The following is a 14310-nucleotide window of genomic DNA, read 5'->3' as shown; positions in this document are numbered from 1 at the left end:
CGCATGCTGGATCAAGTCTGTTCTGCTTGGTCAGAGAACAGTGGCACAAACCGAGCGGGGAAGCGCGTGCCCGCCAACCAGGACCAAGCTACACCCCGGAACCCTCCCGCAGGGCACGGAGCCCCGCCCCTCAGGGTCACTGCCCTGCCAAGTTGTAAGCTTGTTTTTCTTTAGCCTTGTGCTTCCCTCTGGTGATGTCACCTCCCTGGAACCCTTCCCAGAAAGTTGTGAAGGAGGAGCCCAGGGAACCAGGGACTAGGAAGCTGTGGGCAGCCGACCTCTGCTGCGGGCACTGCAAAGATTTTTAAATGACTTTTATTAAATCCTTATAAAACAGAATACAAAATCCTGGCGTTGACAATCGGTGGGAAAGGAGTCTGTTGTGGTCTTTCCAGCTGGCAGGACTGAGCTGAAAGTGCTTGCACGCCCCGCCCTATAGCAGGTCTCATCTTACAGAATCCAGCATGGTTGGTGGCCAAGCCATGGATGTCTCTTTCACAGTTAAGGGGTCTGCCCCGTCCTCCAGGTTGGACACAGAGAAGACCAAGACCAAGGAAGTGACAGCCCTGCAGGGGCTAGTCCTCGGGTACCTGGGAGCCCCCAGGGGGTCTTTGGAAATGTATCCCAAGGCAGGACTGAAGGCAACCTCTCCCACTGTGATGATCCTATGAGACTGGGGAGGAGGGTGTTGGGCAGTGGGTATCCCAAGCCACCACCCACCAGACCCCAACATTCAAGTACTCTTCAAGAACAGGGAAGCAAGTCAAATTATTTCTTTAAAAAAAAAAAGCCTAAACTAAACTCGATAAACAATCTTGACCAAGGGGTTTCGAGCCAGGAGCCCTGGAGACACCTGAGCAGAATGTAGGGCGGGGTGGCCTGGTCCCCAAAGCCACCCCCCCACCTCCCCGTCCAGCAGGGCCACGGAGAAAATGGGAACTCGTATTGCATAGTAGCTCATGGCTAGAAACAGCCCCCAGGCCTGGGGCACTGCAGGCCCACCCAGTGCTTCCTCAGCCCTGCTCAGATGCCCAGAGGGAGGCCCAGGCAGCGCTGGCTCCTTTCCTGAGGGCACCCCCTGTCCTTGGGGGCAGAGGAAGGTAGGGACCTCTGAGTGTGGCTACAGCTCAGGGTAACATAAGGGTGCCAGGAGAGCTCATGAACCCCAGGGGCATCATTGGGCAAGCTGTGGCCATGGTCAGGCTGAGCCCTGAGAAGGGGCACTCAGGTGCCCTGGTGGGGAGACACACGGGGACTTGTCCAGCACCTCTCCTGCCTTGGTGGAGCTAGCTGGGTACAGGCCCTCAGGCCCTGCTCCTGGGAAGAGATTTTGATTGTCAACCCTCCAAGGGACAGGGCAGGTAGGTGACAGGGACTGGAAAATCAAGCAGGTGTGTTGTCCCCATCTGCCCCAGAGGTCTCTATCTCCTGCCCCAAACCCAAGGGTGCTCTGGTGGGGACAGACAAAAGGGCCACTGCTCACCAGGAGAGCCTGTCCTGACGATACTGAGGGCTAGGGAGAGGTGAGGGGTGCTGACCCTGCGGTACCCCAGCCCTGGAAGACAGCAGAATGGCTGGAGTGGAGGTGGGGTGCAGGTGGCAGGAGCTTCACAGTTTACAGGCGAGCATCGTGGGGCGCAGGCTGAGTGGCCCAAACCCTCCGCCCTCCTCCTGGGCACTTGCTTTCAAAAGCGGTAAAAACAAAACCAAACAAAGCCAAATAGGCAGGGCGGGAGTTGAGGACAGGGAGAAAAAGAAAACACCTCCCAACAGAACCCTACATCCCCCAGTAGGACCCAGCTGAGCTGGTGCCTGGGATAGCAAGGGGTTCCTAACCTTCAGGCCCTGCAGGGCAGGGGTGTATATACAAGGGGCTGGTGGGGGTCAGGCACGGTCCCCCACAAGGACCACGGGGGTACCAGACAGGCTTGCCCTCTGGCGCCGCTGGGCCAGCTTGGACTGGGAGGGTGGGGACAGCTGCAGGCAACGTGAGGTAGCTCGGATGACCACGGGCTGGTCCTGCCTGGCATCCTCCTCACACTGGGCCAGCTGCCGGTTCACGGCAATGGCCTCAGCCGCGAAGGACGTGAGGTCTTTGGCACAGCTGTTCCTGGGAAGAGGATGGGGGATTGTCACAAGAGTGTACCCTTCTCTACAGCCCTGTGAAGATACCCACCCTACTTCCAGTACCCTTCCAGGTGCCAAGACCTTCAACGGGAGCTGCTGAGTCAACTCCCAGGTCACAGCATTTAGGAGCCAGGTCCTCACTTAGGCCTCTGTGGCCCTAATATCCCAAGGGGCTCATTGCTACAGTACCTGCTGAATGTTGGAAGGGCTCTGGCTTAGGTGCCCCAAGCATCCCAGAAAAATAAAAGCCCAAACACACACCCCAAGATACCAGGGCTCACCTCTGCAGAACCAACGGTGTTGGTAGGGTGTTCTCTGGGGCACACTGCAAGAAGGAAGGGCAGGGTTGGGGGTCAGAGGGCACTTGAAGGGTCTTGGCCATTACCAATCCATGCTCACCATTGCGAGACCCTACCACATAATCCTCTGTACAGTTCCCAGCTCACCCTATCCCCTTGTCCATCCCCAGAAAGGGTGAGTCACTCTGGCCTGGGGACTTTCAGGGATACCAACTCGGCATTAAGAAAGCAAGGTGCCCGGAGTGGCAGAACCTCATTGAGGAGTTCAGTGACCGTGGCCAGACAGTCTGAGCTCAGCTGGGCAGGGAGGGTGCTCGCTGGCCCCATTGGAAACCACTCCCAGTCATGATGCTGGACCCTTTTGTATGCTTAATGTGAGGCCCCAATGCCCACCAGACGAAGCTGGGGCTCGGAGACCCCTGCTCAGGCCCCACAGCTCACCCCCTGCACCCATGGGTGCTGAAGGACTTGGGCAGCACTCAGCCTCTGTTTGGCGTCTCGGACCAGCAGCTTGGAGATGAGGTCTTTGGCGGCAAAGGAGATGTGGGCCCAGTCCTTGTCCGGGAACTCATACTTTCCCTCCTGGATGCTTTCGAACAGCATGTTCTGGGCGGGGGAGAGGAGTCACCCCTTTCAGACCTGGCCCCACACAGCAGTTGCAACGGCGGGTGGGCGGGGCCCCACAAGGACAGAGTGCGAGGGACGCTGGAGGAGGTCCAGATGCACAAGGGCAGGCAGCACCCTGGTTTGTTCTCAGCACCCAATGGTTGCTCACAACATCTCTCCAGCCCCAGGGGACCCAATGCCTTCTTTTGGCCTCCACAGGCACCAAAGATTCACACGGTACACATACATACATGCAGGCAGAATACACAAATTAAAAAAAAAAAATGACTTGGGCCTTAGGGTTTAGTCTGAGGTCCTGGTTCCCGGGGACAGATACAGCAACCTCACTTCTCATCCCAGGGACTCAGGCAGGCGCACCTGGCAGGCTGGGCAGGCTTCCCCTCGGTCCCAACCGCAGTCGCTGCCGCAGTGGCCCACGAAGGGCGGGTAGCCGCTGAGCAGGATGTAGAGGATGACGCCCAGGCTCCACAGGTCGCAGCGCTTGTCATAGATGCTGGCCTCCTCGCTGAAGGCCTCCACCACCTCTGGGGCCATGTACTCAGCCGACCCACACTGCGGGGTGGGCACAAGTCAGGAGAGACAAGAGGTCCAGCCAATCAAAGACTGATGCCCCCCCCCCCCCCCCCCCCCGTCAGCAGGGATGGGGCTGACTCCACCCCCGGCCCGCCAGTCAACCCACAGCTGTTGCCAAGCAGAAGGCCACGTTGGCAGGGGAAAGCTGTGGAGCCAGCCTGGCACCTGAGCCCAGAGCCCGCTCCGCCCCGCCCTCACCGGGGTGAGCAGCTCAGGTGTGGAGATGGGAGAGCAGTCTCCGTTGAGTTTGATGCCACTGCCCAGGTCAAAGTCGCAGATCTTCACCGGGGAGACCTGGGGGTGGGACCAGCACTGTGGGAGCTCTGGCCTGTAGGGCCCCCACTGCTCTAGTCTCCCAAGGGAGGGGTCAGTCAGGCGCCTCACCTGGTTGGGGTGCTCACACAGAATGTTCTCGGGCTTTAGGTCTCTGTGGGCGATGCCTAGGGAGGTGGAGCAGGGAGTTAGGGGCGGGATCCTCTAAAGCAACCAGGGCCTGGGGCAGTCTCCACAATCTTCCACCACACCTTTGTTATGCAGGAAGTCCAGGGCACTAGCCACGTCCTGCACCACCACGCTGGCCTCCAGCTCGTTAAAGTGGCGCCTTCTGTGGATGTGGCTCAGGATGGACCCTGTGGTGCAGGCCAGGGGCAGCTAGGTCATCTCCGTAGACCAGCCAGCCCCCAGCACCACCTCCACGCCGTCTCTGACCATTGGACAGAAGATACAGCCCCAATTCCCATCTCCAAGCTGGGGCCCTATGGAAGGTGGTCCCCAGCCCCCACTCCAAATCCTCCCCCGCTAGCACCCACCTCCACGCATCTTCTCAAACACCAGGTAGAAGCGGTCCTCCCCCTCAAAGAACTCAATCAGCTCTAGGACATTCCTGAGTTGGAAGGGAGAGGCAGAAAAGAAACTGAGGCATCCCGAGGTCCTCAGCACCTGCTGCCCAGTCTGGGAGGCGACACCCTCATGGCGCCCACAGAAAGGTATCCACAGAAAGCCTGTATTTCTGGCTGAGCCCAGCCCTTCCCCTGCTGAGGTGATAGGCTCTGGAGAGATGGCCCAGGCAGCCACCTTACCTATGTCCCTGGCACTGGTACAGCATCTCCACTTCCCGGAACACCCTGCTGCGGATGTGGCCCAACTGCTTCTCGATGATCTGCGACGCAGGGAGGAACGGGGCACCTGGAAAAGCTGCTCAGACACAGCCTGAGGGAGCTGGCAAGCCTCCAACGGGCCCACCTGGACCCTGCATAAACTTGACGCCAGAGCCTGGGTCCTCAGCTTGGAAGGACATGGCTGGCCCCAGGACCTGAAACTTCCTAGTTGTGGGAAGCAGCCAGCTCTCCACCCTAACCCAATGGCCTCACAGGACTGCTTGAGGCTGAATTCCTACAGGAGTCCTCGCTACCAGGTGGCTGCCACCCCTGCCCCAGCAAGGGCAGGGCCAAGCAGTCTCAGCTCCCATATGACCCATGCAACAAGGCAGTAAGCTACCTGGCTGCCAGCCCAGCCAGTACCATACCAGTCCTTCCTCCTCTGCTCCAGACCAGATGGGGAACTGGCCCCAAGGGCCTGGGTCTGGCTCAGGCCAGCAGTGAGCCTGAACTTCAGGACGCCAGGCCCTTTGTACCCAGTAGAAGGAAGGCCTAGAAAGCACCAGAGAACCTTTGCTCCTGGAAAAGAGGGGTCCCCAGGACTCCTGTGCTCCCTAGGCTGGTATTCTGACCCCCTCACCTATCAGGTGGAAGGTGCAGGGTCCCACTGCCGGGATATTGTCCCAGTATTTGGTAACAAAAACCCATCCCAAGCCAGGTGGTGTGGCACACGCCTTTAATCCCAGAACTAGGGAGCAGAGGCCAGTGTAGTCAAGAGTGAATTCCAGGACAGTCAGGGCTACACAGAAAAGCCCTGTTTCAAAACATCACCTCTCCTAGATACCAAAAAAAACAAAACAAAACAAAAACCCCAAAAAACAAAAAAACAAACAACAACAACAAAAAACATCCCAGCAAGGGGCCTTCTATCACTAGAAACCAGACCTGGAGGGTGGTCCAAACATTCTGCATCAAACTAATAAAACTCACCTCCCCCTTGGGGAAGTGGGGTCAGCTCCACAGGAACCTCTATACTCCTGGCCCTCCCTAGCACCCCCTCCCCTCCAGCCACCCCAAATCTGGTCCTCACTACCTCCTATGCTGACACCCCCACCCCCACTGTCCCAAGGTGTCAATCATCACCAGGGACACCAACAGGAAGCCCCCAGGTCCTAGCACCTGTCACTCTGGCTCACAGCAGGGAGAAGCCACCAGTAGTGAATCCAGTTTAGGCTACCTGCCCACTCTGGTCCTCAGCTTCCCTATCTGCCCATGACAAGTGACAAGGTTGCCCAGCAGGGTCCCCAGGAGGACAGCAAGCAGCTAAGCACCTGCCTGGGAACTCTCAGGGACCCCAGCTCTGACACCCAGAATATGACTCATCCTTTTCCTTCTCTGGCACCCTGAGACCAGGAGCCCCGCTAGGCTGCAGCTGACCAGTCATGTTACAGCGCTTTTTCCAAGGTCATAAGGTTGTACCAGACCTACAGGGCTCTAGGCACATGCGGGACAGGGAGCGGCACGAAGGCTGAGGGTCCGTCCTGGGTTTCCGCAGTACCCAGGGCTGCACTACCGCTCCAAGCCAGTCATCCTCAGAGGCAGAGGACCAGCATGGCCTGACAGAAGTTTCTAGTTCTCAGTAACCATGCTAGGGCTTGCTGGCCTTCAACACCACACGGAGTGGGCAAAGGCCAGCTGTCATCGTGCCTTTCCGACTCTAGGTCTGACCTGAATTTCTAGGGTGGCCTGAGTTACAAGTTCTGGGGCCATTTTTAGATACTGGTTTCCCATGGCTGTCATCTGGGGGCTCAAAGGCCACTGGCCCCTGGAGCGGCCGCAGCTTACCTTGACAGCATACTCCTGGTTGCTGATCAGATTGACACAGGTCTGTACACGAGCATGGGCCCCTTCTCCCAGCACGTCCTCCTGCAGCTGGTAGACATCTGGTACACCAATGGAGAGATGAGGGACAGTAGCCCAGTGTCCCCTCCTCAGCAGACCCCGCACCCACACCCACTCACCTTCGAACCTGCCTGAGAAGCTGTCGGTAGCCCGACAACGTTTCTTCTTCCGGCCTCTCTTCTTGGCATCCGGAATGTCGATGGGCTGGCTGGAGGGCATGTCTGCAGAGGACAAAGACCCAGACGTATACAGCATGGCAGAGCCCGCCTTCCACAGGGACCCCGTATCTTGCCCACTTTGTAGGTACTCACCAGGTCGAGCCTCACACTCTGGGCTGAAGTCAGTGTCCCCGTGCTGGGTGGGGTCTAAGGAGAAGGCCAGCTCGAAAGGACTTTGCCCCTGTTGGGGGGGAGTACGTTCAGGGTGGTTCTGCCAGAATGCGCGACCCAAAGATCACTCCCTCACAGTGCTGAGGCGGAGGGTGAGCAGCACCCGGGGCCCTTGAACAACCCATAAGCACTCAGGACAGGACAGTGGCTAAGTCTTCGCCCTCCAGACTCAGGACATGAACTTTCACATAAGAAGTGTCTCAGGACTTCAGTGGCAGGCAACTGTACGAGGCAGAGTCCCTTGGGGTCCACAGGATCCCGACTCATGAGTTTTACAAGGAGACACTGGGCCATGTGGTTGTCACCTACTCCTGTTACTGGTTTAGTGTAGGAGGTGGCCAGTGACACACCAGAGAGAATGGCCCAGCCCCGTGTCCACCACACTGAGGGACCCTGTTGCCTGGCTGTGGGGAACACGATCTTCCTCTTCCAGCCTGCAGCTGAGTGACAGGAAGTCTAAGCCACACGGCCTGCTTTCTCTGCTCACGAGAAGAATGAGGATGCCTGTCTGCCCAGCTGACTGAGGGCTGACCTCAGGGACAGGCGTGGGATCAAAGGTGGAGGCAGCGGCAGGGAAGCCTTGGGCGGGACTGACAGCCTGTTTTCCCACAGCCTCCCAGCCTATCTCAGGGCCACACCCTTGGGCTTAGGCCTCAGTTTCCCTGTGGCACAGGATACCACCACCTCTATTCCCTATGCTATGTGCTCTTCCTCCCACAAACATGAATGCAGTGCCTGACCTCTGGGAGTCTTGGGTAGGGGCATTTCTGTGTGCCATGGCACCCTCTCAATGTGCTATGTAGATCCAAAGCCACCTAACTCATGATGACTGTTAACCCCAGGGTCACCGATTTGGCACACATAGCCAGTGGCAAGGGCTCACAGGCAAGACACCATTGGTATGTGTCCAGGGCCTGCCCAATCCACAGCCTGCAGTGTCTGAGAAGCCTTCTTAGGGCAGTTAGGGTCCAAATGGAACACCAGAGGACCCAGCTGCCAGAGGGTGGAAGGGAAACGCTGCTTCATCCTGGGGCTGAAGTCACCAGGGGGGGTCTGCAAGCTGGGAAACTGAGGTAAACCCACACAGACAATGAGACGTGGACCATGAATGGGTGTGGGGAACCTAGGTGAAGTCATTGCCCCTTGGAGACTATAGCGGAAAGAGCCAGACGGACAGCAATGTAGGAGGGCCTTGCACGCTGACCTGCCCCCAGCAGATCATGGGGAAGAAAGAGGGCACACACATACAGTACTCTGATAAGCCTTGGCACCCGGAAGACCCAAGGCAGCCATCTGCACTATGCAAGTGAGGGGGGGGGTGGCGAGCAACTAGAAGAGAGGGTGAGCCAGGTTTGAGATCAAAGGCCAGCCATGGCACCTGCAGCATGACCCCAGCCCCGTGACCTTCCTCTGGGTGGGCTGTCAGGTGAGACAGGAGGCAGCTGTCCCCAGCTCTGGGACCATCCATGAGTGAAAGGGGTCGGCCACTTGCCTGTCCCAGCCTTTAGCTGAGAAGACTGAGAACCCTGCCCAGGGAGACCAGCTGGCTGGGGCACCCCTTTAGGGAGACCCCAATTTGCACATTAAAGAAAGAAAGCAGGGCTGGGGCTGTAGTTCAGTTTGTAGAGCACTTGTCTAGCAAGTGTGAGGCCTCAGGCTCCATCCCCAGCGCCTCTTAAACTCCAGAAAGAAAAACAGAAAACAGAGAAGTAAACCCGGTAGGACTGGCCGGCATGCCTCTCTACCCAGCCGCAGAGGGTACTTGAGGGGCAGTGGCTGGGCTCCAAGAAAGCAGCCACATAGGGTGGGGTTCCAGAAGGCGATTCCTCGAGGGACCAGTCTCTGTCCGCCTGCAGGGCCACCCACCAGTCTCATCTCTGCACGGAAGGCAGCTGCAGTCCCGAGTGCGGTGTGGAAAGTCCAGCCTGGCCCAGCTAGCCTCCCTTGGGTCTAGCCAAGGGCCTTGAGTCTGCAGGCCTGGCGGGAGGTGGCTAGAATCTTCCAGAAAGCTATGGTTTGCTTTGGCAGCCTTGTAGGCCCCACGTGGGGACCCCATCTAGGCTCACACAAAGCCCCAGGAGGGTAAAAGCCACTGTAAGGTGACATTCTCAGATCTAGCTTTCATTTCTGCTCAGCCCCAAAGCAGCTGACCAAAGAGAACAGGCATTTGGGGCAGGGGTGGGGCAGCTGGCCAGGGGCACTGGCTGGACAGGCCTGGGAATTCTTCCCTATCTGCATGCTCCTCCCACACGGGTACAGGCGTGTGTATACAAACACACACTCCTGCCTTCTCTATTGGGCAACAGGTCCCTGCCCCGGGAAGCCATTACATAAGGCAGCCTTCCGGGTGGGGTGGGCAGGATGACATCACTGTGTCCCTCAGGCCAGGCCCCGTGGGGGGCTCTGCCTAGCACCTGCCTACCTTCATCACCCCCAGATTCACTCATCTAAGAAGACTGTCAGCCACCATTAACAACACTGCAGAAACTTCCTGTTCTGACAGGAAATAACAGTTTGGGCCAGGGTGTCTTGAGGGAAGGCATACACAGGCCACCACCGGGTGTCTGTGTGGGGAGTTGCAGTGGGGCACTGCACACCAATGCGCCCAAGGGTTTCCCCACGAGACAGCAGCCTGCTGATCCCGACCAACCACACACAGCCGTGGAGACGGCAGGAGACAGACAGGGCTTCCCCGGGAAGAGAACAGGCTGAGAGATCACAACAATCACAAGCAAACCTGGGGGAGTTCCTCAGAGACCTAGCGGCAGTTGACGCCCTCCCAGCCAGAGCAAGTGGGGTCACACACAGAAAGTGGTGTGGGGGGCACAGGACTGAGATCAGACGGTTTGCAAGCGACGTGGGAGTCACCAGTCACACGCAGACGGAGGGTCCTAGGCAGCTGGGGACAGGGCTGTAGCCTGCGACAAGCGCACAGATCATAGAGAACAAAAGTAGGGTTCACCTGAGACTACACATAGAAGAGGGACGGGACTGAGAGGTGATAGGAGCCTGGGGCAGGTGCTGAAGGGAGAATTAGTAGGTGGCCAGAGACCATGCTGCAGCCTGCTGACTCTCCCAACCAGCACAAAGCAGGCTTGGAAGTTGCAGGAAACAGGAACACAAGATTTGCCTAGGATCACACACCCAAACAGAAGACCAAACTGACCAAGCTGACTGCAAGGGACTAGGAACGACAAGCCCGATGTGTTTAGGGGGGAGTCCTGGAAGAGAGAGAGCTACTAGGTGGCAGGGGACAGGGCTGCGGCCTGCTGACCCCCACTGCCTCCAGCGCCAAAGTCCAAGGCAAGAACCCCTCCCAGGCCCTGCACAGGCTCATCCGCCGCACCCGCTACTGCGGTGGGCCCCCCAGACAGGATACCCTCACCTTGAACGAACGGTGGAAGCCTTGAAGTTCGGCTGCTCTCTTCTGCACCATCTTCAGTCCGGGCCCCGCCAGCGGGGGAGGGGACGCGGGGCCCGGGGAGCGACCTGGGACACGACCCTGCGGGCGGAAGAGACAAAGGGCCGGCGCTGAGCGGGGCGCTTGGTCGGGCGGGGGCGGCCGGGGCTCGACGGAGCTCCCGCGCCTGGCTCGGGCTTCCCTCCTCCCTCAGGAAATATCGCCCTTGGCGCTGCGCTCACCGGGGTCGGACACCGGCCGGGGTCGCAGTGCCGTCACCGGACCTCGCACAGCCCGGACCCCGCTCCAAGGACTGCGCGGGGAACAGCGCCGTCACCGCCACCGCCGCCGCCGCCGCCGCCGCCGCCACCGCCGCCGCCGCCACCGCCACCACGGACCCCTCCACTGGGCCACCGCCACCGAGAGGAGCCGCGCGCGCGGCCGGCGCGGCCGCTTTTATAAGCGCGGTCCCGGAGTGGACCCGCCCCTTCCTGCAGGCCCCGCCCCCTCAGGGAACAGAGGAGGCGGAGCTTCCAGGGGTCGAGCGCTGCTGAGAGAAGAGCAGGCCGGGGATGTCGAATGCGGCTGCGCGCTCCCTGCGTGAGGGGCGGAGCTTAGCTGGGCTCCGAGTGCCGCTGCGCAAAGAGCGTACTGGGGACACCGAGCGCGGCTGCGCAGCGCACTTCGAGCTTGTTGGGGGTGTGTTAGACTCCGAGGGGCTTGGCGGGCAGAGCATTGAGGAAGCGCCGAGTGCGGCTGCGCGATCCGGACACGGCGGAGAGGTCTGTGTGGGGCCTCCGGGGCTCGCTCGCGCCTGCGCAGAAGGGTCTTCAAAGCTTCAGGCTGGTCGTTGAGTCCGCCCTCCTCCCGTCCCAAACAGTTGCTCCCCTGACTTCCGCTGCAGGAAGTTCTGAGCCCTGTCCTTAAGCCTGGTGCCTAGGGAGGACAAACCCGCCCTGGTTTGACCTAGAAACTAGAATATGGATGCCCTTGGCCTGTGCCATGGCTCTCTGTTGAACTTCTCGGGTCCTTGGAGCACTTGGTGGGGGTACTTGGAACAGGAGGAGCTGGGATCCCCGATTTAGGTTCTGATACCGTCAGACTCAGTTGCTTGTGTGAACAGCGTTTTCCCTCTCCCCGCCAGTTTGTCTAAAAGCCTTCACCACCTTCCCCTGCTGAGGCTGATCGTGTCTAGTTGCCGAACGAGGACTTGGCTTTCCCTAGGGAATTGGGAAGCCAAAGGAGAGAAGTCCATGACGCTATCCTGAGTGTCATTTGTGTGTGTGTGAGTCTGGTGTGCTACTTGAATGCAGATGCCTGAAGAACCTGTGCAGGGGTGGAGTTACAGCTGTGGAAACCGCCTGATGTGGGTGCTGCGACTGAACCCTGAGTCCTCTGCAAGGCCCTGAGCAGTGGAAGCGCTCTGGAGACAGGGGCAGGCGGATCTCTGTGAGTTCGATGCCAGCCTGGTCTACAAAGCAAGTTCCAAGAGAGGCTCCAGAGAAACAATAAAATAATAATAACAACAAGGCGTAACCTCTGAGCCGTCCGTCCATCTCCTGAGCTTCATCGTCTTTGTTAGTAATTACATCTGCAGAGATTTCTGTCTCCAAATCAAATCCTCATACTGGCATAAGGTTCATGGCATGGACAGATTGGGCAGAGGACATAACTCAGCCCAGGGCAGTCGGCGGAATCGGTTCCCAGCAGACATAAACAAGGACCTCAGCTCAGCCTTAAAGGAGCTTGCCAACAAGTTGGACAACTTGAGTTCCTTGGGAGCAACATAGGAGAAAATGGACTCAAGTGGCCATGACTAACCGCTGCATATGTGTGTGCATATGCACACACACACACACACACACACAGCTAGCCCTCAGGAGGATTGCTTCAAGTTCAGGGCCAGCCTGTCTCTGTAGCTTGCAGATACTGAACAAGACCTTATCTCAAACTAACAAGCTAAATAAGATGATAAAAAAATTCCTGGCGTGCAGCTGGGATGCCCTCCTGGGACGGGATGCTGGCATCCACACCAAATGTGGCGCACTGGCCAGCTGCTCACACTGACCACAAGAAACAACCCTAAGCTGGGATTCTTATTCCGTGCAGTTTAGCTCAGACACTGGGGAGAAAAGCCAAATTTCTGAGCTCTGATTGAGGTAGCAATTCTGTTCCCTAATCTGGCCAATGCCCTTCCTACCCGAGCCTGGTCCTGAGACTCCTTCCAGGAGCCTTGTGTTATAAATGGGGAAACAGGTCGCTCAGAGACCAGACGCTGGGCCTTGACTGGGTTTTCTTCCTGGAGTCCTCGGGGGCACTAGGCTAAACCTTACAAAGTGGGGTGTGTTGACTTTGCCTGGTATGACAACCAAGTATGTCTTCAGACATGCAAGTAGTCACCTGTGGTCTACAGGTTACATGGAGGGAGGGACCACCCTTCACGCTTGTGTCTGGGAATGGCTGCCAGTAGAAACAGGAAGGGGATGTACCATCCTGTAGGCCCCAGGCAGGGCCTGGGAGCTATTCACTCTACCATGCCCTGCCACGCCCTGTCTTGCCTGGGCAAGCCGCCAGCTTGCTGTCAAGTCTCTGCCACCAGCCTCCTGTTTCCAAGCCAGGCTTCCCGTGGCATGGGGGTTTGGAGCTGGGGTGACTAGAGGCCCTGACTTCCCCAGCTGCTGCAGCTTCTACCCCAGGGAGATGTCACGGGTGTCCTGCAGAGGCCTGACCCGCAGGAGTTTCCTCTGTCCTTCCATACCAGGCATGGCTGACCAGGTGATGGGTGGGGCTAGCCTTAGCAAATGAAAGACACCACCAGGCAAGAAGGATGGAGAAGGTCCGAGGGTTCTGAGGAAGGACTAGCCTTGGAAGAGTCTTAAAGTGTTAGCCTGAGTGGAGCCGCCAGAGCACTAGGTCTGAGCAAATTCTTAGACTACAAACAGGAAATGAGGTGGGGCCTGAGGCAGACAGCTTGAGTTTCCTGCATCACTTGGCTAAGTTCCCAGCAGGCTGGCTTCTTGGTTTTCTTTCCTTCCTTGCCACCAGACCTTTCCAGCTGCTGGAGCAGCGCTCAGAGCCACTGCCCCTTCTTCTTCTTCTTCTTCTTCTTCTTCTTCTTCTTCTTCTTCTTCTTCTTCTTCTTCTTCTTCTTCTTCTTCTTCTTCTTTTAAATTTGACTTTATTTTCTGTGCACAAGCATGCATGTCTATGTGGGGTTATGAGATCCTCTGGAACTGGAGCTGCAGACAGGTGGGAGCTGCCATGTGGGTGCTGGGGACCAAGCCCATGTCCTCTGGAAGGGCAGCCAGGAATCCTACCTGTTGTGTTCTCCCTTCAGCCCCCCTGTTTTTTTGTTTTGTTTTGTTTTTTGAGACAGGGACTGACTCACTGTGTGGCTCAGGCTAGTTCCAAGCTTTGCATGGCCCCAGCAATCTCTTTTCTGTGGTGACAGAATTGGGCCATAGAGATCTCCCAGCCTCAGGTACCTGGCGTTGTCCCCGCTTCTGCCCCCATCACCTGCCTCCTGTGTGCACCCGCTTTCTCTTCCCTTGGTTTCAGCAGATATTCTGCCCACATACATGAGTGTGAGGCCCAGTTGGGAGTGCTATGGATCCCTACATCATACCTATATCTTTGGGGAGGGGAGTCCTTCCTAACCCACTCAAAACTGACATCTCAGGCTCGGGGACTCCATACAGAACCCTTAATACCAAGCAGGTTCTGAACGAGCCCACAGCCTAGCATTCTGGGTTCAGAATGACCATCTAGGGCTGAGGTAGTTGGACTTGAAGTGTATTCTGAGTTCCCAGGTACGGCACTCACCCCACACTCTACCCCAGACAGCTCAGTGGTGGTGGTGGTGGTGTTTCAGTGTAGAGACAGGCACCCATGCAAGC

At 57.8% G+C, this 14310-nt stretch overlaps 1 protein-coding gene across 2 annotated transcripts; it reads right to left on the bottom strand.

Moving 5' to 3' along the window:
- Window positions 1–299: 299 nt before the first annotated feature.
- On the bottom strand, window positions 300–10788 carry Mknk2 (MAPK interacting serine/threonine kinase 2). 2 transcript variants are annotated; one of them, XM_075975448.1, is made up of 14 exons: window positions 10657–10788; window positions 10400–10516; window positions 6937–7024; window positions 6745–6846; window positions 6569–6666; window positions 4706–4785; window positions 4436–4509; window positions 4151–4255; window positions 4011–4066; window positions 3825–3920; window positions 3411–3605; window positions 2868–3032; window positions 2409–2452; window positions 300–2110 (listed from the first exon to the last, which is right to left on the bottom strand). In XM_075975448.1, the coding sequence occupies exons 2-14, from the start codon at window positions 10448–10450 to the stop codon at window positions 1885–1887; spliced, it is 1380 nt and encodes a 459-aa protein (XP_075831563.1). In that variant the 5' UTR covers window positions 10451–10516; window positions 10657–10788; the 3' UTR covers window positions 300–1884. The 2 variants fall into 2 exon arrangements, with proteins under 2 accessions (XP_075831563.1, XP_075831564.1); XM_075975449.1 differs by lacking the exon at window positions 4151–4255.
- Window positions 10789–14310: the final 3522 nt, after the last annotated feature.

The sequence above is a fragment of the Microtus pennsylvanicus genome, chromosome 6, assembly GCF_037038515.1.
Source record: "Microtus pennsylvanicus isolate mMicPen1 chromosome 6, mMicPen1.hap1, whole genome shotgun sequence".
Lineage (NCBI taxonomy): Eukaryota > Metazoa > Chordata > Mammalia > Rodentia > Cricetidae > Microtus > Microtus pennsylvanicus.
This window is presented reverse-complemented; position numbering and strand designations above follow the sequence as displayed.

Coding starts and splice junctions, on each gene's coding strand:
- Mknk2 (XM_075975448.1), bottom strand. CDS start 10,450: ATGGTGCAGAAGAGAGCAGCCGAACTTCAAGGCTTCCACCGTTCGTTC. Junction 6,847..6,936: donor AGAGTGTGAGGCTCGACCTG/GTGAGTACCTAC, acceptor TGTCCTCTGCAG/ACATGCCCTCCAGCCAGCCC. Junction 4,510..4,705: donor TACCAGTGCCAGGGACATAG/GTAAGGTGGCTG, acceptor CTTCCAACTCAG/GAATGTCCTAGAGCTGATTG.